This window comes from Chlamydomonas reinhardtii, chromosome 2, assembly GCF_000002595.2.
Source record: "Chlamydomonas reinhardtii strain CC-503 cw92 mt+ chromosome 2, whole genome shotgun sequence".
NCBI lineage: Eukaryota > Viridiplantae > Chlorophyta > Chlorophyceae > Chlamydomonadales > Chlamydomonadaceae > Chlamydomonas > Chlamydomonas reinhardtii.
In genome coordinates, this window is record NC_057005.1 from 7846085 (window position 1) to 7868815 (window position 22731).

At 64.8% G+C, this 22731-nt stretch overlaps 4 protein-coding genes across 4 annotated transcripts in view; 2 read left to right on the forward strand and 2 right to left on the reverse strand.

Annotated features, from left to right (window-relative positions):
* Nucleotide 1: 1 nt before the first annotated feature.
* On the reverse strand, nucleotides 2-3328 carry CHLRE_02g141900v5 (uncharacterized protein). The gene is made up of 7 exons (XM_043060120.1): nucleotides 3121-3328; nucleotides 2850-2930; nucleotides 2400-2500; nucleotides 1714-1836; nucleotides 1292-1427; nucleotides 934-975; nucleotides 2-614 (listed from the first exon to the last, which is right to left on the reverse strand). Exons 1-7 carry the CDS (start codon nucleotides 3151-3153, stop codon nucleotides 525-527), a joined length of 606 nt encoding a protein of 201 aa, XP_042927811.1. The 5' UTR covers nucleotides 3154-3328; the 3' UTR covers nucleotides 2-524.
* A 100-nt stretch (nucleotides 3329-3428) lies between these two features.
* On the forward strand, nucleotides 3429-7730 carry CHLRE_02g141850v5 (uncharacterized protein). The gene is made up of 9 exons (XM_043060117.1): nucleotides 3429-3727; nucleotides 3941-4111; nucleotides 4326-4367; nucleotides 4648-4755; nucleotides 5240-5330; nucleotides 5644-5715; nucleotides 5913-5971; nucleotides 6294-6359; nucleotides 6804-7730. The coding sequence occupies exons 1-9, from the start codon at nucleotides 3557-3559 to the stop codon at nucleotides 6828-6830; spliced, it is 807 nt and encodes a 268-aa protein (XP_042927812.1). The 5' UTR covers nucleotides 3429-3556; the 3' UTR covers nucleotides 6831-7730.
* Nucleotides 7731-7745: 15 nt separating this feature from the next.
* On the reverse strand, nucleotides 7746-16258 carry CHLRE_02g141800v5 (uncharacterized protein). Its single transcript, XM_043060113.1, has 5 exons — nucleotides 15510-16258; nucleotides 12351-15392; nucleotides 11992-12144; nucleotides 11551-11779; nucleotides 7746-10325 (listed from the first exon to the last, which is right to left on the reverse strand). Exons 2-5 carry the CDS (start codon nucleotides 15288-15290, stop codon nucleotides 9775-9777), a joined length of 3873 nt encoding a protein of 1290 aa, XP_042927813.1. The 5' UTR covers nucleotides 15291-15392; nucleotides 15510-16258; the 3' UTR covers nucleotides 7746-9774.
* A 914-nt stretch (nucleotides 16259-17172) lies between these two features.
* The window catches only part of CHLRE_02g141700v5 (uncharacterized protein), a 10284-nt gene continuing 4725 nt past the window's right edge, over nucleotides 17173-22731 (forward strand). Inside the window, exons 1-5 of the mRNA XM_043060105.1 lie at nucleotides 17173-18422; nucleotides 18645-18769; nucleotides 19050-19345; nucleotides 19655-19726; nucleotides 19967-20135. Of these exons, the coding sequence (XP_042927814.1) occupies nucleotides 17355-18422; nucleotides 18645-18769; nucleotides 19050-19345; nucleotides 19655-19726; nucleotides 19967-20135 (1730 nt within the window). The 5' untranslated portion in view covers nucleotides 17173-17354. The remainder of the gene's footprint in view (nucleotides 18423-18644; nucleotides 18770-19049; nucleotides 19346-19654; nucleotides 19727-19966; nucleotides 20136-22731) is intronic.

Below are 22731 nucleotides of genomic sequence, written 5' to 3' on the forward strand. Positions count from 1 at the left end.
GCGCGGAGCCGCGGACCATTACGTTGGTGTGTGACAAAGCTGACGTGTCATGAACGGAACAAAGGTTTGAGACAGGGACGGCCTCTGCTTGCGGCACTCTCACTCAACACACGCCACGGGCCGGCGTGCCAGACAGTTAGTGGTTTGTGTGTGGACTTTGTGGCGCGTCAACCCCTCGCTATCCTGTGTCACCATATGGGACGTGCAAACGGACGGAAGGTATACACAGATTGAGAATGAACACGAGCCCTGCGCGCCTGAACCTTCCTTACACACTTCACACACGCCCTGCACTGAGCGCGCGCCGGCGCTAGGTGCAGCTCATAAGGCTCACGACACATATTGTCGCCACTCCGCTTCCAACTGCCTTGCCCCAATTTCGACCAATGCCATCTTTCATTATCCAATCTCTCTCTTCCAGTCATTCTCTCGTCAGCTGCCACTCACTGCCAGCCTGTCTGCCCACCGCCGCAGCCCTATGCGGCCGCCACAGCTCCACCCGGCCCTGCTCCCGCGCCTCCGCATTACACGCACGCCTTGCTCATCATGCCCGGCTTGAAGAAGCCGGTGACCGCCAGCACCTGCACCAAGCCCACCAGCAGCAGCAGGCCAACCTGGAGGGCGGGGAAGGGCGGGGAGGGGTGGGGGTGGGTGGGGGAGCCAACGGGGGGCAGGCGGCGGCGTGCGGCAGTGGCGGCCAGCCAAGGGCAGTCAGGACGCGGGTGTGCCGCAGGGGCACGAGGGCCCGCACCCGGCGCGAGAAGGGCGTGTGTGAAGTTTACACCTCCCCTCGCCGCTACTGATGTGTGTTCACGGCAGTCCCAACCCAACGTCCTGGCCCCTCCCCCCCTGTCTATTTCACTACACTTCTCTGTACCAATCTTTGCAACCCCCCCCCCCACACACACACACCGCCTAGGCGCAGGCGCTCACCTCCAGCCCCGTGTAGAACAGGGTGCGGTCCCGGTTGCTCTCCTGCAGCGGGGGTGACGGGGGTGGGGTGGGGCGGCGGGACAGCATGGCATGCGAGGCGTGGTGGGCCGGGCGGGTGTGTGGAGTGTAGGGTCACAGGTTGTAAGGCACTTCCATCCGGCACAGATGTCTACCTAGCCTCCCAGTCCGCCCACCTTCAGGCCCTACACTAAAACACACCAGTACACCACCCGTACAACCCCACCACGGACGGGTACACTCCCTACTTCCCATGCCGTCCCCACGCCCCCACCCCACCTCCTGTGGGCCCCCACCTCCACCTCCACCTCTTAAGCCCACCCCGCCCCTCCTCCCGCACCATGGTTTTCTGGTGCCTCTCCAGTTTGCGCTGCAGGTACTTCTGGCTGCCGGAGATGACCTGCATGAACTCGCTCATGCCCAGGATGGTGCGCTTCACGTCCTCCATGTGGTCCGTGCTGGCCACCTCCTTGTTCCTGGAGGGAAGAGTGTGTGTGTGTGCGTGTGCGTGGGGAGCGGGCAGGGGAGGAAGGGGATAGAGCGGGCAGCAGGTTCGCAGGTTTGGCAAAGGCTCTGTGGCTACGTGCCCCCTGTGTCCAGCACTGTGTTGAGGCGTGAAGGCCTGTGCGGTGCGCCCATTGTCAGCAGCAGCGCACGCGCCGCATGGCTCCACACCGGCCGCCGCCCCTGGTGGTCCCGCTCACAGCATCCAGCCAACCGGCCCCCACCCCACCCACCCGCCCCGCCCGTCTATGCCCCCACCTTTCCTCCTGCGTCCCCTTGGGGATCTGGATGCCTCCCCCCGCGCCCCGCCGCAGGTGCGCCAGTGTGAAGTACACCAGGTCCACATTGGCGTCCGTGCGGCTCTCCCAGGGGTTGTAGAAGCTGTGGGTAGAAATGGGAGGCGGGCGTGAGGGTTGAGGGGGCATGGGGTGGGAGCAGCCAGCCGTGAGAGCGAGGCGCGTGGTCAAGACAGGCAGGCGCAAACACAGCGCCTGTGCACGTTCGTGCTCGGCCCACCAGATGACGGGGCGCCTGGCCGGGGTTGCTAGTGCGGCTTGCCGGGGCGGTCCATGGCTTGCTGTGTGCTGAGGCCCGAAGCGGCTGCTCAAGCCACGCATGCGCCCCTTCCCATGCGGTGTCCGTGCAGCACTGCTGCCCCATCCCAGCCTCTGACCCCAGAGCCTGTGCAGCCGGTCCACGGCGGGCGCCCTCATCGCCGCGGCTGTGGCTGTGGCTGTGGCTGTGGCCGTGACCCCACCGCCTCTCGACGCCGCCCCCGCTCCGCCCCCGCATCCACACCCACACCCACACCCGCCGCTGCACCTGCCCATCCCATCACTGCACAGCCAAGCCGGGCACGGCGCGGCCGCCTGCAGCCCAGTCCACCTGCACCCACCACAGCCCCGCACCGGCAGCGCCTCCCCCCCACACCCCTCAGCACTCACCAGACCTTGTAGGAGCCCGGCCCCCGCGCCCCCACGTTGAAGTGGGTCTCCTGGTACACGTGCTGCTGCTGCCAGATCTGGTCGCCGGTTGGGCCCAGCACCTGTGCAGGCAGGCGGGGGGGGGGGTGCATGCCGTGAGCAGGCGGGAATGGTGCGGGATGCGGCTATGTAGGACGTAAGCGCGTTTGTGACTGGCGCTGTGGCATGGAGGCAATAGGCCCCGGCAATTCGTGTGCTTACGGCAGTACCATATGATCCCCCCCCGTTGAGCCTGCGCCTTCGACACGTCCCCACCAGCCCAGACCCTGGCTCCCGCGCCTGCTCCTGTCTTCCTCCGCTGCTCCGCTCCTGCTTCACGGCCCCCACGCAACACGCCCAGAGAAGGCCCACGGGCTCCTTCCCTGCGGGCCCCCCTTAGGACAGCTGGACCGCGCCCGCCGCCCGACTCACGCGGATGGTGACAAACGGCACATAGTACTGGCTGTTACCGCTGACGAGCACGCGGCCGTCGACGCGGGGACCGCCCGGCACCTGCGCAAGAGCGTTACTTGCATCAATCAGCGCACACAGGCAGGCCCGGCGAGCCGCAAGCAGCGCCGCGACTTCCAACCTTCGCGAAGATCACCCGGCCCGGACCCTCTCCAATACCAGAGAGGGACCAACATACATGTAAGCGACCGTGGCATTCCGTGGTAGCTAAGAGGGACCCAGCAGGCCTTACCGAGAAATGCTCTGCTTCCACGGTCTCGCCCATACATTCCGTTCGGCCAGGCGGCACCGTAATCTTGACTGCTGCTATATGACGTTCTAGCAGCAACACAGCCAACAAGCCCAAGAGCCCTCTTCGGCGAAGCATTGTTCAATAGCTTTGGCCACGCACAGGCAGCTGTAAGCTGGTGAAACAAAGTGATGATAGCTTGCAGAGTATGTGATTTGGCCAGATGGAGCACTTGTTGTTAGTGAACTGAGACAGGACAGCCCGCATCGCCCGCGTAGGGACGAACGCATTATCTTAAACTGTGATGTAAAACTGCTCTCTGGACAATACTTGCTCTTCTTGCCTGTCACAGAAGCCCTACTTCGCAACACCCCAGCCTTGGTTGGGGGGCTCACTGCCCCTTTCCTGCTTGATGCATTCATCGGCTTTTATAAGTCAAATGTTTAATGCGAGCCGTTGCTCGCAACTTGTCGGCCGGAGCAAACAGGCTGTCACTGGGCAGTTCACTGGGCAGGTCCGGTATGCGCCGGGGCCGCTGGCGGAGCTTGGGCCACTGACGCGCACAAAACAAGTGCACGTAGCAAGTTGCTCGTGGCATAAGCGTGTGCGGGTGAGGGTTTCGGGCGGCTGGCAGCTCGTGCGGTCCAACCACCTCAAAGCACGATTGCACAGCCACCGTTGCCGCGCCACACAAGTCATTCCCGTCTCCACCTCACCCTGCTGCCTAGACTACATCTGCGGGCACGTCGTGCCGCCCGCTCCTCACTGCCTGTCTTTGGCCTGGATGTGGGCTTGTACCTTCCTTCCCCCGCCCCTGGCACAGGGGCGGCAGTGCCGGGCCGGCGCCGCCGCCGCTGGCGCGGGTGCTGACGGCGAGTCGGCGGCGGGAGGAGACCCGGCAGGCGCCTCAGGCCCCACCTCCCCCGCCCCCTCCACCTCCTCCTCGTATGATGAGGCAGTTTTGGAGCTGGCACGTAGCTACCAGCGAGTGCAGGTGGGCAGCTGGCGGGAGGGCGGGAGCTAGGGAGGGAGGGATCTGGAGGGAGCGCTGCGGGACTCAGTGCCGGGAGGTCGGCTCGGCTCCGCTGCAGCCCCGCCTGACCTCCCCACCCCACCCCGTCCCGCCCAGTCGTCCAGGCGCTCACAGCCTCGCCCGCTCACCCCGCCCCGCCCCGCCTCGCCTCCCCCCTGCTGTATGCCGCTGGCAGCACCCGGCGCTGTCCAATGTGCGCTACTCCATCGCCGTCGCGGTGCGGCCCCGGGCGCACGTGTGTGTACGGTGTGCATTTGTAACTTTGGATGAATAAGGGCAGGGGTCGACAACGTGTTGGCAAAGCACAAGAGATAGGGTTCGACACTGTGTGAGAGTCCACCACTCCGCCGTGAGGGTGTGCGGGCCCCTGAGGCGCGCGCGGGACGGGGGTATTTGCCCGAGGCGCTCATGCCACACGGGGCTGGGCCGCACACCGCACTGCACGCAGCCCATACCCGCCACCCATGCCGCTACCGCCTCTCCCCCTGCACCCCCAGGACTTCATAGAGCAGGCGGTCCTGGCCTACGAGTGCGGCTATGCCGAGCCGGACGTGGCGGCGGCGCTGGGGCGGCTGGCGGCAGAGGGGAGGCTGGCGGGGCTGCAGGTGAGGTGGTGGTGGTGGTGGTGGTGGTGGTGGTGGTGGTGGTGGTGGTGGTGGTGGTGGTGGTGGTGGTGGTGGTGGTGGTGGTGGTGGTGGTGGTGGTGGTGGTGGTGGTGGTGGTGGTGGTGGTGGTGGCGGTGGTGGTGGTGGGGGGGGGGATGAAATTGATGGTGGTGATAGTGTGCGCGTGTGTGTGCGTGTGTGTGTGTGTGTGTGTGTGTGTGTAGGGGAAGTATATGCCCGCGCCCAACGAACTAGGCCCCAGTTGTCAATGAATCATTACCCTGCACTGCAGTGCGAACGGCATGTGTACCGGATACGTTAAGCTTGTTCCGATGGGGTGGGGGGGGGCGCAGGCCCAAACCAAAATAGATGCCGCTTATAAGGCCATGGCTCGCCATTTCCAAACCAACCGCATGACAACGCACCGATACCATCCTCACCATCGCTATCCCCGCTTTGCGCCGCTGTGACCTGCCGCCTGCAGGACTTTGACGCGGCCGAGTGTGTGTCGCTGGTGGCGGTGGTGTGGGTGACACTGGCGCTCAGCCCCATGACCGTCAAGCGCTGGGCCACAGGTGAGGGCAGGGGGGGGGGTGGCCGGGGGAAATGAGGTGGCGCAGGGGTGGGGCGCCCCGCACGCAAGGAGCAGTTGCAAGTACCTAACCGCGTTTGCGTCTAGTGTTTAGGATGCAGCCGGTGTGCCACCAGTCCATGTGCTGTACGCATCTCGGCATCGGTACCAACCTGCTGCCTGCCAACGCGGGCAACACCGCTGCCTCTCCGTAACCCCGGTGCCCTAACCCCTTCCACTCCCCTTCCACTCCCCTTCCACTCCCCTCCACGCCCTCGCTCCCTCCGCTCCCTCCGTCCTCTCCCGCCGCCCTCCAGTTGCGGCGGTGTCGGAGCCCACGTTTGCCAGCTGGCGCGGCTTCGTGGCCATGATCGTCAACGGCTACTTCGGTGGGAGCTGCGTAGGGGGGCGTGGGGGTGGGTGGGAGCTGCGTGTGGGGGTGTGGGCGTGTGGGTGGGTGGGTGGGGGCGCGAAGGCGTTGTTACGAGCACGCAAGCTACACTCTAGTCCGCATGGGCCAGAGGTTCTGCAGCACACAAAACTCGCCAACCTCCACCTCCGCACACGCACACGCACACGCACACAGAGCGACGCATGGCCTGGTACCCACTGGACCGGCTGCAGCTGGAGCTGTCGGCGGTGCAGGTGGGCGGCGCGCGGGAGGAGGCGGAGGAGGAGGCGGGGAACGCTGGTGTGAGGCCCGAGCACAGGCCTGCTACAGGCGTGTGCGTGTGTGTGGCAGTGTGCCTGCACACCGCACACGCACATGTTTGTCTGGCCTGCGGACCCGGTCTGGCAGCTGACGTCCCACCGGGGCCGCGCTGCGTCCTCCGCCCTCACTGCTGCCGGCTGCTGGCTGCCAGCCCGTGCGTCTGTTCGGGTTGCCACTGGACACTACCGGTACCCTCCCTGTGCGGCCCATGCGACACTCCTGTCTGTACGCTCCACCCGCCGCCCGCCACCGCAGGGCCGCTCGCTGCCTCAGGAGGTGGTGGCGGAGCACGCGCGCATCGTGTTCACCACACTGGAGAAGGTGTGTGCGGGGCCGTGTGCGTTGGCGTAGGGCATGAGGAGGGAACGCGAGTGCGGTATTGTGTTCGTGATGTGATGGGATGAGTGTTTGAACAACAACAAAACGAAGCTTTAATGTGGTGGGATGAGTGTGTATGGATGGATGGACGAGTCGGTATGGCTTGAGTGACAGGGTCGTTGTGGGGGTGCGACATGCCGCGCAGGCGGTTGGGTCAGAGCTGACAGGCGGCCGCGTCTGGCCTTGTGACGCCGGCAGCGGCCTGCAGACCAGCTGCTGAAAGCCCGACAGGGACCGGTCACATGCAGCTCGGGCCCCTCGACCGGGCTCCGGGCTCCAGGACCTAAAGGTGCTGTGAGCTGTGAGCTGTGAGCTGTGGGCTGGGGGGCGCCCCGCACACGCCTCACTGCGCCCCCGCCCCTGCCACTGGCCCACTGCGCGCCGCAGGTGTACCCGCAGTTCGCCGCGGACTAGGGCGGCAGGACGTGGGGACACCCGGGCCCCAGGGCGTCAATGTGGAGGGCGCGCTCCACACGGGGTGCGGCGTTTTGGTCACTTGTATCTGGCCAGTGCAGCTTGTAAGATATGATACCCCAATGTACGGTACGACCTTTTGTAGTTCTCCTGAATGCTGAGCCCCCAAACCTTCGATACTAGCTTAGGATGGGTACAAATGATAGCGAAGAATGTACAAGTAATGGACCAGTCCGGGAGATGAGGTACCGTAGTTCCACAACCTTCGGCCTCAGACATGCACCAACGTGGCGTGGGCGCTCGCCACTTTTCCCACTCTTGTCCATAATGTGACGCAATGCGTTTGGCATCCCTTGGCATCCCTTTTGAGAATGATGATTTTGCCGCATGTCAGGGCTGCAATTTGCAAGTACTCCGCGCCAGACGCATTATGATGTGGTTGGGGTGAGTACCATATGTCAGATCTTTCAAAGAAAGTGGCTCTGAAGCAAGCGTTGCTGTGTGTCACTGTGGCATTTGGGCCCTGACTTGGCGTGGACTGCAGGGGAGCGGGTGCATGCGGTGGTGGGGTTACACGCCACACGGGAGCTGAGTACGGCACGCAGCGTGCAGCCCGCTTTGCGTGCGTTTGGGGGAGGAGAGGCAGGGGCGGATGACACGGTTCTGAAGGCGTTGCCCCGTTCCTGCGAGTCGCCAGATGCCAGGGTCTTGATTCTCTTGAACGTGCGGCAAGCTTTGAGGTGACATATCCAGGGCAGGGCCCTCGCCCCTGGGTGCTGGTCTGCTGCCTGCTAGAGCGTTCTGGCAAGGGCACGCACTGACATGCCGATTTATGTCTGGAGGCATTGAGATAGGCGCCCTGGCGGAAGGCCGGTAAGCTTGGCAGAAAGCCGGTAAGCGCAGTCTGATGATCTGACGACTCGCGGCTTACAAGGTTGCATCAGCAGTAACAGCGCGGAGCTCACTGTGGCCCCCGTGTCCCTGGCGACCAGGGCGCCGCGTCACTGGCAGCAGCGGTCGCAGCAGCTGCAGGGGCCCGCACCGCCTCAAGAGGTGCAGGGGCGGCGCCCACAAGGTGACAAGGCCACGACCGCATGATGCCAGCCAAAGCAACTTTATTGCCACCTTTCACCGCATCGGTTGCTGCAATCATATTGTACTACAGAGCCCGTACGACACAGCACGACGCCCTTTTATTGACGTGAACAGTTGCTGTAACATCCCAGAGACCCAGACAGTCCAAAGCACATTCCCGCGAGTCTGCACGAAGCTCTTCATCCCCCACACAAGGTAAACAACAAACAACAAGTGTGCGGGGGCAAGGGCTACAATACCCCAATGCAGCCTGTAATCGCATCTTGCGGGCTTCATGTCCCAGAAGCGCCGGGCTTGCACATTGGATTGAGCAGCCCCCTCAACACATGCAGCGCGGGGGCACCTGCCAGGAGGGCAGTGCCTGGCCACCAGTCCCATGCGCCCGTGAAGTCACACCTGCAGCCGCACCAACCCCGTGAGGGGGGCACGCACCCGTGCCGCCCGTCACCCGGTGCCGCTTACCACTCTTCCCACACACAACCACACAGATACACACACACACACACACACCACATACGCGTGTGTCACACACCCCCGTCACCGTCACAAGACTCCGATGAGCCAGTCTCTCAAGCGTGCGACACAGGGTCATGACTGCTAGTGTTGATGTGGCGGTGCAACATGATGCGGATGCGCCTGTCATGGCTGTACGGTACACCCACTGTCCACACGTGCGAAAGCGGCGATACACACCTGGTTTTGCCACATCCTGCAGCACACATTCACATTCACACACAGCACAAACAACTTCCCCCACCAATGCGTTGCGCGTACATGCGCCTTCCTGCCCTGTCCCGACCAGGTATCGCCCCACTGCTGGCCCCACAGCCGCGGAGCCGCATGGTGCGCTTATTGTTGCGGCGGTGCAGTGTGTCGCCACCCCCACACGTGTGCGCCTGCACGGCAGCACCCGCCTGCACGGCCACGGCGTGTGTGCACGGCCACCCGTCAACACGAAGAAGAAACTGCAGCATCCTGTCAACATATAAGAGTCCCGCACACTACTCCCCTAGAAAGTTAACAACTCACAGGGGCGCCCACGTATCGCCTCCACGTAGGCTGTGTTTCCTCCTGCTTTCCCACCGGCAATTGCCAGCGGACTCCGTCCCTCATAATACATGAGCTAAACGTCAAGCGGCCCCGGGCGGCCGCAGCCGCACCCGCAAAGGTCCATGCATGTTGCCACCATGATCTTCACATTGTTCCCTGTGCTAAGGGAGGTATACGGACACACAGCCACGCCAACCAGCCATTCCCGGGAGCCACCCATCCGCCACCTGTCCCGAGGAGCGCCCAGTGCTCTCACACACACAGCAGGGCCACATAGCAGGGCCATACATGCACCATGCAGCAACGTGCAGCAGCGCCTGCTCATTTGCGTTGGTCTATCTAGCTAGGTGCAGCCTCTCGCCGTCATGGGGACAGCAAGCCCTCAAGCGCAAACCAAGCACCGATGTAAACTGAATGCGTATGCGGTACCGCCTTGAAGTGTGAGCCAGCTAGTGCGCCAGCCAGTGTGTGTCGCATGAGGACGGGGAAGCCAGGAAGGCCCGGATGATGTTCATGAGTGCAGATGAAGAAGCACCACGACTGTAAGGTAAGTGCCACAAGCTTAGGCCCGCAACAGCGGAAGGAGACAAGCAAACCGCACCCAAGAGACCCACACTGCACAAAAACACGCATGCAACCACAACTGCAACAATGCTCGTCACGAAGACCGGCAGTAAACGACAACCCTTAAGGCCCCTGGAATGCCAGCGAAATCAAAACAACTTTTGTCCAGAATGCTTTACTTCACACCTCTGCAATGCCAGGGTTATGCATCCATATGCGCATTGGATGTACCAAGTCAGATCATTGCGGGCGTGAGCTTGCCCTCTGCCGCCGCAGAGGCTTCCACCTCCGGGGCTGCCTTCACGCCCGCCACTGCCGCCACGTCGTTGACTGCCGCGCGCACCCACTCGTGCTGCAGCAGCTGCGTCACAGTGGGCCGGTCGCCAGGGTGCAGCCGCAGGCACGACTCCACAAAGCCACGCGCGGCCGCCGACACCCCGCCGGGGAACGCCAGCGGCGGCACGCCCCCTGCCACCGCCGCCGCCCCGGCTGCCACCACCTTGAGTGCGGGCGGGCCTCCTGGGAAGGGCGTGAAGCCCACCAGCAGCTCATAGGCCAGCACGCCCAGACTCCACACGTCCACGGCGGGCGTGTAGGCCATCTGCGGGCAGTCCTTGTTGTCCGCCGGCGTCCTCTTGAGCGGGCAGGTGGTCACCTCGGGCGCCATGTAGTCGCGCGAGCCGGTGCGGGTCACGGCGCGCTCCTCCGACAGACACACGCTGACGCCGAAGTCGCACAGCTTGAGGCGCCAGTCGGGCGTGAACAGCAGGTTCTCGGGCTTGATGTCTGCGGGGGTGGCAGCCGCAGGCGGCGTCAACAGCAGGAGCAGGAGCAGGGGGCGCACACGGGGAGCCGTTGAGTGCGTATGGATGTATGTATGGACGCACGAGCAGGGTGCGGAGGGTTCTGGTGGTGCATGGCGAGGCCGTATGGGATAGGTCTGGTACACACGGAGGACCGCCGGGCACCGTGTGTTCAGTACACACACACACACACACACACACACACACACACACACACACACACACACACACACCCGCCTGACACGTCTGGAAACGCTGCAACCGCCGCCCGCCACGTCCCCCATGCAGCCTTGACCCCGTTTAGTCGCAGTGCCACCGCTAACTCGCCCTCTTCCCATAGTGTTATTGTACTTAGTGGGCGGGATTTGGGACGCGTGATACCTAGCTTGTCTGCTGCACGCCGCCTCTCTTGTCGCCGTTGCCATTCACATGCCCGTGACACTTCCTCGCTGCCGCCCTATGCCCATGCTTCCACATTTGCCTATAGGTGAGCTCGACTACGACCAGCGGGCGGGAATCTGGGAATTAGGCGTGCTGGGTAAACGTTGTTTCGCGCGCCCAGGGTGCGGAGCATGGACGCATACAGGTGCAACGCGGGGTCAGGCCGAATGGTCGCCCGTGGGGTTCCAGGCTTATCGCGGGTAAGTATGACTACCTGGGTCACGGCAACCACGCGACGCTCGGTAAATTGGTAGGTATCGGTAAGTAACTCCGGCGTCGTCTGGGCGGGCTTTCGTTTCGTTTTTTAACACACACACACACACACACACACACACACACACACATACACACACACACACACACACACATGGACGAGACACCGGGGATTAGGCGTGCCCGGTAAACGTTGTAGCGCGTCGCCGACGCGGAGCATGGCAGCGCATGCGGGCGCACCTCGGAGACGAGGCTGAATGCCAAACGCCCGGGTAGGGGGTTCCAGGCAACATATGCGGGTGAGTATACTCAAGGTGACAACTGGGGCAACATCGACAAACGCGGAGCTCGGTAACCGGCGTCGGTATTTGTTGGTAACTGCGCGCGCGTGTATGGCGGAATTTTGTTCCGTTTGATTCTTTGTTTAACACACACACACACACACACACACACACACACACACACACACACACACACACACACACACACACACACACACACACACACACACACACACACACACACGCGTACGCCCAGGCCGCCGCCGGGCTCACCGCGGTGCACAATGCCCTGCGCGTGCAGGTAGCCCAGCGCCCTCAGCAGCGGCAGCAGCACCAGGTGCAGCGCCTGAGCCTCACTCAGACGAGGCCGGCCCGCAGCGGCGCCTCCCCCTCCTCCGCCTCCTGCCCCTGCCTGGTGCCCCGCTGCGGGCAGCTTGCGCCGCGCCCGGTCCAGGCTGCCGCCCCGCACGTACTCCTGCACCAGCACCAGGAAGTCGCCCTCCTGCGGGATGTGGCGGGTGTGTGTATGAGTGTTTGTGTGTTTGTGTGTGTGTGTGAGTGTATGGGGTGGCGGGGAGGGGTGCGTGCGCAGGGCAATCCGCAGGTGCGGTGGGGGCGGTGGACGCCGAGCACTGGAGGACTGCCGGGGAGCTGCCGGTCACAGCCCACTACTGCCCCGTCTGGCCCCGGCGCACGCAGCCGTCCCGCCCTCACCCTGAAGGCGCCGATGAGCTGCACGATGTGCGGGTGCGCCAGGCGCTTGTGCACGTGCACCTCCCTCAGCGCCTGGTGCGTGAGGAAGGGCGTGAGGCTGGGCAGGCAGTAGGCCTTGAGGACCACGTCCTGCCCGCTCTTGAGGCACACCGCCTGGGGCAGGAGAAGGCAGATGAGGAGGCAGGGGAGGTGGAAGGGGAGATGGAAGGGGAGGTGGAAGGGGAGGTGGCAGGGAAGGTTGTTGAGTATGGTGGGGAGGTGTGGAAGAGGGGTGGCAAAAGCAAGCCGGGGAGAGGCAACAAAGCAGAGGACACGGCCCTCCTTCCCTCCCTCGCCTCCCCTTTGCTCCACAGCCTCACCTTGAACACCTCACTGGCATATCCCTGGTACAGCTGCCGCGAGAGGTGGTAGTCATCACGGCCCCAGCACCCCCGCCGCATCTCCGCAGGCGCGCCCGACCAGCAGTGCATCAGGGAGCGCTCCGGCGGCGGCGCCAGCGCCGTGAAGGGAGGCGGGCAGGGCACCGCAGGCGTGGTGGTAGCGGCGGCAGCAGCATTAGGCTGCGGCTGCGCTGCGGGCTGGCTGCTGGGTGACGCAGGTGCAGGGGCGGGCGCAGGTGGCGAGAGGGTGTCAGCGGTGACGGGGCCCGCAGGCACCGCGGACACGGCCGCTACAGCCGCGCCAGGGACCTCCAGCTCCTGCAGCGGCGCCGAGCAGAGCGCCCGGGCAGTAGTGGCAGCATCGGCTACAGGCGGTTGCGTGCGGGCGGCAGCGGCAGCGGCAGTGCGTAGGCACGGCGCCGGCGGGGCGTCCTGTGCCTGGCCGTGCGCCGAGACCAGGGAGGGGCCGTGCGGCGCCGTGGCCCGCACCGGCAGGGCTAGGGTGCGGGAGGCGGAGGGCGAGTCGCCCGCCACCAGTCCGTCATCGGCCTCGGCGGTGCCGGCAGCGGCGGCAGTGGCAGCGCCAATGGCCACCGCGGCCTCCGCGCCGACACCTGCCGCCCTGCCGCCGCCGCTGCTGGTGCGGGTAGTGCTGCCGTGGCGGTCCGCCGCCACGAACGGCGATGCCGGCGTGGCCACCGCAGGCGGGGTGGCGGGGGCGCGGGGTGAGCATGCCGCAACCTCCACCGCCGCCGCCCCCTCCGCCACGACCTCGACCTCGACCCCCGGCTGCAGCTGCGCAGCCTCCAGCTGCCGGTGCTGCTTGGCCGCCGCCCGTGAGGCCGCAGCGATGGCGGACACGCGCACGCCGCTGGGCGCCGCCTGCCGCTCGGCGTCTGACTCGGCTGCAGACTCCGCAACCTGGCTGGCTGCGGTGAGGTCCATGGCGGGTGTCGCGGCGGTGGAAGGCGGTGTGGACTCAGTGGTAGCGGTGGCCTGCGAGCTCTCAGGCCAGTCAGGGGTAGACGCCACGCGTCCAGCGCTGGGGGTGCGGGCCCCGCCCTCCTGCGGCTGCGGCTGCTGCAGGCTGGCCAGCTGCGGCGGGTCGGGCCCGGCGCTGCTGCGCAGGCTGAGGGTGAGCTGCTGGTAGCTGCCACTGGTGCCGCTGGCGCTGACACTGGCACTGCTGCCGGCGGCGCCCAGGCCGCCGCTGCTGGCACGACTGCACTCCGCACAGCTCTCGGAGTCATCAGCACCGCCAGTGGCCAGCCCCGGCTGCTCCTGCTCCTGCTGCAGTGCCTGCTGCGCCTGCTGTGCCTGCTGCGCCTGCTGCTGCTGAGCCTGCTGACATGGCTGCATATGCTCCTCCGCCGACTCGTGCTCGGGCTCGCGTGCGGCCGTCGGCTGGTGCTGGTGCTTGTCCTGGTGAAGCTGGTGTTCATGTTGATGCAGGTGCAGGTGGTGCTCCCCCTCCTCCATCAGCGGCTCCAGCGGCCCAGACAGCGGCGGCGACAGCGGCCAACTGGGGCCACTGCTGCCCTCGCCCCGCTCCGGGCCCCAGCTGCCAACCAGCTCCAGAGGGGCCGAGGACACGCCCTGCAGCGGCTCCGGGGCGTACCGCTCAGCCGCAGCCGCAGCCGCAGCCGCAGCCGCAGCCGCAGCCGCACCTGGCGCCGCCCGGCCGCGCAGCTTGTCCATGACTGCCGCGCCGTTGCGGAGGAGCGCCGACACAAAACCCAAGGGCTGCGACTGCGACTGCGGCAGCGGCTGAGGCTGTGGCCGCTGGAGGTGGGGCTCCTGCGCCTGCGGCTGCAGGAGGGACATCCTGCGGCCGCTGTTGCTGAGGCGACGCGGCGGCCGCGGGGCCAGCTGGTCCGGCCCGCACACACCCGCAGCCGCGGCGGCACCCGCGCCCGTGCTTCCGACGGACTTGCTCATCACGAGGCTACCTCCCACACGCAGGTGGCTCAGCTCGAGGGACCTGCGGCTGTAGGGCACTGACGCCGCAGCTGGCGCCCCCTGCTGCGGCCCCGCCCCCAGCAGCTCTTGCGCCCTGTTGCTCCCCGCCGTGGGCATGCTGGTGGTGAGGACCAGCTGCGTCGGTGCCGAGGAGGCGGTGGTGAAGGGTGTGGCGGCGGCGAAGGCAGCGGCCGACACAATGTCGCCGCTGTGGCCACTGTCAGCCTGCGACCCCAGGCCCAGCTCGGGGAACAGCTCGGTGGCAGTGGCGGCACGGGCCAGGGTCAGCACCCAGCCACTGTGCTGCTGCCGCGGCTGGCGCCCCTGGCCCTCCTCGGCCTCGGCCTCGGCCTCGGGCTCCTCGCGCACGTCCACGGGCAGTGTGGCAGCGCGGCCGGGGCGGCCCCAGCGCTGACCGCCCTCGTGTTCGACCGGCGCGACCGACGCCCCGTGGAGCAACATGTGGTGCAGCGCGTTGGGGGCGTGTGGGGCTGGTGGGGCCCCGGGGCGGCCGCTGCCGCCGCTGCTGCCGTAGCGGGCTCGGGACATGTAGCGCGCGACCAGTCGCCGGGCCAGGGGGGAGGGTCGGGCGGTGGTGGTGCTGCCGCTGTTGGCGCCGCCGTCCGCCGGCCCGGCTCCGCTGCTGCCGTCGTATGCATAGGCGGGCACGCTGAGGTTGGGTGTGGACTGGCGGTGGGGCGAGGGGCATGACGCGACGCTGTGGCCGCTGTGGGGGCTGCCGCCGCCCGAGCCGCTGTGGTCGGCGCCACTCCCAGGGCTGCCCAGCAGAGCGCGCTGTGCGTACACCAGGCTGTGCGCATAGCCCAGGCCGGCAGTGCGGCCGGAGGGCTGGGCGGCGGCTGAGGAGGCGGAGGCGGGTGGCAGCAGCGACCCTGTGCCGGTGGGGGGCGCGTCCCCGTGCCCGCCGCGCGTCCCGGGCCGCGCTCGCCAGTGCTGCATGGGCTCTGGGGAGTAGCATTCGACAGCTGGGCTGTCTAATGCCGCCACGCCCAGCACTGAGAGCCTTGGGCGTATCAGCAGGCTTGGCGGCTCGAAAGGAGCCTGTCGGGTTCGTGTCGGAGGGCGGTTGAGCGGCGTCATGACAACCGCGTGAACGAGCGGGCGAGGGCTCGCACATTGTACAACTGCAGGTCTGCGTAGTGAGCCCTAAAACCTCACCGTCGGGACATCAGGGGGCTCGAAAGGGGCGGTCGAGGTTCTGAAGACGTCGCTCAGTTCCTGGGAGTCGTTAATGTCTTGAACTTGGGGCGAGTTGCGAGGTGAGGGACCAGTGAAGGCCTTGGAGCGCTCCACTCGCTCATCATCCAGCTCTGAACGCTCAAGCCTGAGGTTTGGCGGTTTCCCACACAGCATACTAGTAGTCCTGTGTCAGGAGTCTGAGTGCTCAGCTGGAACGACAGGTCCCACGCACGCTCCAGGAGCCCACAACGATGCGTAGGCAACGATCTTCAGCTTGGCAAGGGCACGCGGTGTAGGTTCTGAATTTCAGCACGCTGAAATTCAGAATGCGCTCAAAGGAATCCGCTGCGCGCGCCTACTGTGGCGCACAGGGCGTTTGCGGGAATGTTTGCTCCTCCAGTATCCAAGCGAGCCCTTAAGGTAAGAGGTTGATAGAGGAAGAAACGTCAACACTAGAGTGCAAGGTCACTGTAATGCGTGACCACCAAGTTGCTCCTTGTCAAGCCAGTCAGCCTGTGTGAGTTACCTAGTAGAGTGTATTGTAGAGGACAACTTGTCTCCGGTATAGGAACGCGACAAACTGCCATGCCGCACGAGAACGACAACTGAGAACATCGCCTCAGCGCCAGGTGCGCGATGCACACAAAGGCATGCACGTACTTGTCTTCGTTTTCGGCATCGATATCCTAGCCTCAGGCCTTGGGCTCTAGCCTCCGCGGCCTTCACCCGTGCTAACGGCTTGTCGTTTTGTGGTGCAGCGCGGTGTGTCGTGTCGTGACGCCCACGTCGCTGCAGCTGCGTGGGCCTATGCGGCGACTACCCATAACCTATACCTGATGATAGCTGGCAAGTTGGCGGCTGAGTGGCCGATCGGAACATAAGACTGTGGTTGATGGTGGAGATGCTCCAGAGATGGCAGCTATGACTAACACTGCCTCCCAGCCCCCCATGTTGCCTCCTTGAATCACCACAGAGAGCGATAGGTATGTCCCCGCTTGCCTCGCCTCGCCTCCAGGGAGACGGCGCCCCATGCGCAGGTGTATGTAGGGCCACCCCCTCCAGTCGGTGTTGGGCTGATACTTAGAATAATAGAATCGCCCCCCGGCTGCCCTCCCCCCCGGCTGAAGTCATCGTAGGCCTGCATGGACTTCGGCGCGTCGTTTAGACGGCGGCACGGTTCTTAGAACGGTCCACAGATTAGTAAGCATTTTGAGCCAGAATGTAGCCCTGCAAGGCATCTCAACAGCAACCATGGTGACCTTTGCGACCTGGCTCGGACCGACAACCTCGTTCACGACGCCCTAGGAGACCTGACAAAGGGTATGCCGCCCAATGTCGAAGCCTACTCAGCCCCGCAGGTGACAGCAGCCTTTCCGTTTTAGAGGGGTGTTTGTTTCGTGCAGGCAGTGGCCGCATGGGCTTTGAGCTTGGCTTTGAGTCGCGGTCAGTCGTGCATGCGCTTGCTGGAGGAAGCAACCACCCAAAAGTAGTTTTTTTCCTCATGACAGTTGTGGGGGAAAGGGTACTTGAGTGGGCTGGCCACCAAAAAGTTGGCTGGGCGAAGGCCGGGCGTGCCGGGAGGGTCCAAGTTGTCTAGGGTTCGCCACGCCCGCGTGCTTGAGTGCTCAGTCATGGTGGGCCTCAGCCAGCTTTACTGGCTGGGTGGCTTCCAACTTCTATTGTACTCTGCTTCTAGCTAAACTGGGTGTTTTGAATGAAAGGCCGCGGGGGCCTGTAACATCATCGAAGCGAGCATCGTTGCAAGCATGACACAGTAGTCGCAAGACTTGACTCGTTCATTTGGCTCAAAACAAGCTCATTACCATGGGCAAAGGCGACGATGACGACTTGGACATGGATGCATTGAATAAGGAGCTCGGCGACAGCGCAGGAGACGAATCCTACGAAATTGAGGATGATGCGGACCTGAGTGGGTCAGTCGATATGTCCGCCAATCCCGCGGGCGCGGGCGCCAAGTTCCCGTCTACAGGCCAGCCCGGCAGCAAGCCAACGTCCGTGACGCTCGACGAGTCGGGGGGAGACCTGTTCAGTGAGCCGAGCGAGTCCGGGGCCGGTCTAACGGGCCGCACCGACTCTAAACCGGTGGCGGCGTCCAAGCCCCCCAGCGTGCGGGCGCCTGCCTCGAAGCCCCCCAGCCGGCCCGCCTCCGTGGCACCTGAGAAGTCGGGTGCGGAGCTCAGCGGCGGCCTCAGCGGCAGCGTGTCCGCTAACGACCTGGGACCCAGCGCCTCCAAGACCCCCAGCAAGCCGCCATCACGGCCAGGCACCGCCTCGGGCGCACGGCCCGGCTCCGCCGCCGGCACCACACCCGCCTCCGCCGCAGCGCCCGTCTCCCGCCGCAGCACCCCGCCAGCCAGTGTAGCCCCCAGTGTGTCGGGCACAGGCGTGGGAGCAGGCGGCACAGGCGGAAGCGGCGGCGGCGACGGTAACTCCAACTCATACAACTCGGACGAGTTCGGCGACATACTGGGGCCCAGCCATTCGCGGGGGGAGCTGTCTCCCACCACACCCAGCGCCGCCAAGCCAGCCGCCAAGCCAGCTGCCTCTCTGGCGTCGCTGCCTCGCGCCAGTGGCGGCGGCGCGACCCCGCCACCAGGCAGCACGAGGGGGCCGGGCTCGCAGCCGGTGTCCGGGCACGCCACACCCGTGGGCGCGCCGGGCTCTGTGTCTGGCGCCGTGCCTCCGTCGCCCCACCACGTCACCTTCTCCCCCGACACCAGCCTGCGGCCGCCGCAGCCGACCGACTCGCCTGGAGCTTCACGGGTGGGGCGGCTGGGACCGGGGCCGGGCCTGCAGCACAGCGGCAGCCGGCGCACGCAGACGCGCTGCGACATCCCCACGCCCTTTGAGCTGTTCCGGCTGTACGACAAGGTGCGGCAGTGGGGGAGGGGCGGCACATTGGGGGGGGCAGCTGGTAGTTGCCCACCTGCACAGCATCGGTGGTGGACTGGCGACACGGGTAGTGCCGTGTGTGGCCTCACCGCACCGCTGGATCTTCCCCGGCCTCCCCGCCCCCGCACCTCCCTCGCCGCTTCGCCAACCCTCCACGCCTTCCGCGGTGTCCTGCCCCTGCCCCTCCCTCTGCCCCCCCAGGACAACAACGGCTCAGTGGCTCTGGCGGAGTTCAGCCGCATGCTCCGCGACCTGGAGGGCCGCCCACACCACTTCCCGCAGGAGGAGGACCCCGAGTGGAGGCTGGAAAAGGCACAGGCGCGCAAGTGAGGCAGGCCGGCCGGCCGGCAGCGGGGGCGGGGGCGGGGCGGGGCGGCGGCAGCGGGCCTGTAGCGATGTGGTCTTCCTGTGTGCGGGGCAAGCGGGCAGGCAGAGGAGCAGGACAACAACCTCACACACTTAACCTTGCCCGGCATAGTTGGAGTTCCTTGGTCCATCGTGCCAGCATGCCCCCTGCTGTCTCCTGCCACCCGCCCCCTCCTCATTCGGCTCGGGCATATAACCCCCTCCTCATCCGCACGAGCCTCCCCACCTCCCACCCATCAGGAAGCGGCGGGAGGCGGCTCTGGCTGCGCTGGAGTCCAAACTCACCGCCGCCACTGAGCAGCCCTCCACACCCCGGGAGGCCCTGGAGGAGATACACACGGCCATGGCCCGGGTGAAGCAGGAGCTGGCGGAGGAGGCTGCCAAGGTGGCGGCGGAGGAGGTGCTGGTGGCGGAGCTGAAGGCGCAGGGGGAGCTGACGCCGGAGCTGAGGCGCGAGCGGGAGGAGTGGCGGCGCTGGGTGGCGGCGGAGTTTGACCGGGCGGACCTGGCCGGCGGCGGCGAGATGTTGTCCATTGGTGAGGGGGTGGGAGGGAGAGGAGGGCGCGCGGGGTGGGTTTTATTTTTGTTTTGGGGGGCATGCCAACCGAGTCCAACAAAGAGGTCCCATTTCTTCTGGGGCGGGAAGGGGCGTGACTGTGGTTGGAGGTCGCGTGTGGCGGGGCGCGGGCTGGGGCCATTGTTTGGGCGATGGTGTCGCACCGGCTGCAGCTACGGCGATTGATGGCGAGGGCAATGGGGTGGCGCCCTGCACGTGTTCCCTTCCCGACTGATTGAACTTGTTGGCTTGCCCTCACCTCGCCTTGCCCCCGCCCCCGACCCTCCAGATGAGTTCTACATGTACTTCTACGGCAAGCTGTGTTTCCGGTTCCCCGTCACACGCACCGGCGTCAACCCAGGTGGGCGGGAGAGGCGCTTCCTGGGGTGTGCCAACCCGCAACACACCAACGAATTGGGTCGTCCAGACCCTCTCGCGCCAACCCGTTCCACCTCATCCCTTCCCCCTCGCCCCTCCCCACCTCGCACATTCTCCTGCCTTGGACGCCCTCATACGCACACGCACACACACACACACACACACACACACACACATACACACACACACACACACACACACACACACACACACACACACGCAGGCGCTGCGCTGTTCAACATCTTTGTAAAGTACTGCAGCTTCGGCCGCGGCGCCGTGGGCGGGCGCAACGAGGACATGCTGAGCCACCAGTTCGCCAAGCTGTGCAAGGACGCGGCGCTCATCAACGGCAAGACAGTCACCAAGGCCACTGTGGACATCATATACCACAGGTGGGGAGGTGGTGCTCGGGGGCGGGACAGGAACTGGGGCGAGGCGGGTCCGGAAGAGCAACACCGTTGGTCCACATCCTGCGTAGCTCGGAATGTGCCTAAGTGCCAGCCTACCCCAATTTGGCCCACTTGCCCGTACGGCTGGCCCGCACGGATTCAGAGCCTGCCTGATTTAATTTTGCATGGTAGAGCTTTAGCTCTACGCTCACCACACTGGTACCCTGGCCTGATCAGGCGCCGAGGTGCCCATTTGGTAACAGTTGGGTTTCCCGGAATACGCAAGTATATGACCCCCGCCTCAACGCCGATGAGCGCCACACACCCACCCACTGGCAGCACAATTGGCGCAGCGGTCCCGACGTGGGAGAGGGCAGAATGCGCGACACAGAGCAGAACGGCAGTGCCCCACAGGCGTGGCGGTTGACACCACTTTGGCCCAGGGGGGCCTTGTTGCGCTCGTGTACACACACCCACACGTACCACACCACAACCACAATATATTTCCAAGCGGCGGAATATTGGGGAGGGCGATAAGGTGGTGGTGCCAACCGCCGGCCCAGCTTGGCCGACTTCACCCCACCGCCGCGCACACGCACACGCCCGCCCAGGCCAACTGACAACGGGATATTTTCACACATAATTAGTAGAGTGCACCGCACTATGCAGCAGTATGCCACACATGAACAGCGACCTGGCAGCTCGCTGTTGGGGGGATGTAGGGTAAGGGGGTAGGATGCATGCCGACACCGCTCACCCAACCTTAACACACGCTACCGCCGTCGCCTCCCACTGAAACCGCCACGCCCACACTGCACGCCACGCACACTGCACGTACAGATATGCAGCACAAAGAAATGTGGGAGTGCACGTAGGGGATGGAAGGGGGGGCATGCATAGCATGCATGGTACCCTCATGTACCCTAGCCCCTACCTGGGCCCCTACCTGCCTACCTACCGCAGTTGCTGCCTACCCCCCTTTCTGCCTGCATGCCTACCACTATGCAGTTGCTGCTGTCACTCCAATAACGTCCAACCCTGGTAGAGCTTTAGCTCTACGCTCACCACACTGGTACCCTGGCCTGATCAGGCACCGAGGTGGCCATTTGGTAACGGTTGGGTTTCCATGAATACGCAAGTATATGACCCCCGCCTCGGCGCCGACGACGGCCACACACACACCCATCAGCAACACAATTGGCACAGCGGTCCCGACGTGGGAGCGGGCGGAATGCGCGAGACAGCGCGGAACGGCGGTGCCGCACAGGCGCGGCGGTTGACACCACTTTGGCCAGGGGGGCCCTTGTTGCGCTCGTGTACGCACGCCCACACGTGCCACACCACAATCACAATATATTTCCAAGCGGCTGAATATTGGGGCGGGCGACAAGGTGGTGGTGCCAACCGCCGGCCCAGCTTGGCCGACTTCACCCCACCACCGCACGCACACACACGTCCGCCCAGGCCAACTAACAACGGGATATTTTCACACATAATTCGCCGAGTGCGCAACACTATGCAGCAGTATGCCTGATATTAACAGCGACTTGGCAGCTCGCTGTTGGGGGCATGTGGGGTAGGGGGGTAGGATACGTGCCGACACCGCTCACCCAACCTTAACACACGCCGCCGCCCCCGCCTCCCACGGAAACTGCCACGCCCACACTGCACGCCGCGCACACTGTACGTACAGATATGCAGCACAAAGAAATGCGTGATCGATGGTTGGGGATGGAAGGGGGGGCATGCATAGCATGCATGGTACCCTCATGTACCCTAGCCCCTACCTGGGCCCCTACTACCCGCCCACCCCCGCCCCTTCCTGCCTACCCGCCCTTCCTGCCTGCATGCCTACTACTCTGCACCTGCTGCTGTCACTTCAACAACGTGCAACCTCGCATCAACTCCACCGCGGCGGAATAATGCGGAGGGCGGTAAGGTGGTAGTGTCAACCGCCGACCCAGCTTGGCCGAATTCACCCCACCGCCGCGCGCGCACACACATCCGGCCGGGCCAACTGACAACTGGATATTTTCACACATAATTAGCCGAGTACACCGCACTATGCAGCAGTATGCCAGATATTAACAGCGAGCTGGCAGGTCGCTGTTGGGGGGATGTGGGGTAGGGGGGTAGGATACATGCCGACACCCCTCACCCAACCTTAACACACACAGCCACCGCCACCTCTCACTGAAACCGCCACGCCCACACTGCACGCCGCGCACACTGCACGTACAGATATGCAGCACAAAGAAATGCGCGAGTGCAGATTGGGGATGGAAGGGAGGGCATGCATAGCATGCATGGTACCCTCATGCATGTACCCTAGCCCCTACCTGGGCCCCTACTACCCGCCTACCCCCGCCCCTTCCTGCCTATCTACCAGCCCTTCATGCCTGCCTGCATGCCTACTACTCTGCACCTGCTGCTGTCACTTCATGTGTGTTTGACCTGTGTTGCACCTGTGCATATCAACGTCCACGTTTACGCTGTGGCAATTGCGCCACCACGGAGCAACCATGACCTGGTGAAGATGAGCAGCCATCAGCCTCCACCCTTCACTGTCCACCGGCTACCATTCCCTGTCCACCCTCCA

What these genes read in the sequence shown, in the direction of transcription:
- CHLRE_02g141900v5 (XM_043060120.1), bottom strand. Translation starts at nt 3,153, where the DNA reads ATGGGCGAGACCGTGGAAGCAGAGCATTTCTCG. An exon ending in TGCCGTTTGTCACCATCCGC is followed by an intron (nt 2,501 to 2,849) that starts GTGAGTCGGGCG and finishes CTGCCTGCACAG; the next exon opens with GTGCTGGGCCCAACCGGCGA. An exon ending in AGAGGCACCAGAAAACCATG is followed by an intron (nt 976 to 1,291) that starts GTGCGGGAGGAG and finishes CCCCCGCTGCAG; the next exon opens with GAGAGCAACCGGGACCGCAC.
- CHLRE_02g141850v5 (XM_043060117.1), top strand. Translation starts at nt 3,557, where the DNA reads ATGTTTAATGCGAGCCGTTGCTCGCAACTTGTCGGCCGGAGCAAACAG. An exon ending in CGTGGCATAAGCGTGTGCGG is followed by an intron (nt 3,728 to 3,940) that starts GTGAGGGTTTCG and finishes CCCCTGGCACAG; the next exon opens with GGGCGGCAGTGCCGGGCCGG. An exon ending in GCTACTCCATCGCCGTCGCG is followed by an intron (nt 4,368 to 4,647) that starts GTGCGGCCCCGG and finishes CTGCACCCCCAG; the next exon opens with GACTTCATAGAGCAGGCGGT.
- CHLRE_02g141800v5 (XM_043060113.1), bottom strand. Translation starts at nt 15,290, where the DNA reads ATGCAGCACTGGCGAGCGCGGCCCGGGACGCGCGGCGGGCACGGGGAC. An exon ending in ATGCCAGTGAGGTGTTCAAG is followed by an intron (nt 12,145 to 12,350) that starts GTGAGGCTGTGG and finishes CTCCTGCCCCAG; the next exon opens with GCGGTGTGCCTCAAGAGCGG. An exon ending in AGCTCATCGGCGCCTTCAGG is followed by an intron (nt 11,780 to 11,991) that starts GTGAGGGCGGGA and finishes CACATCCCGCAG; the next exon opens with GAGGGCGACTTCCTGGTGCT.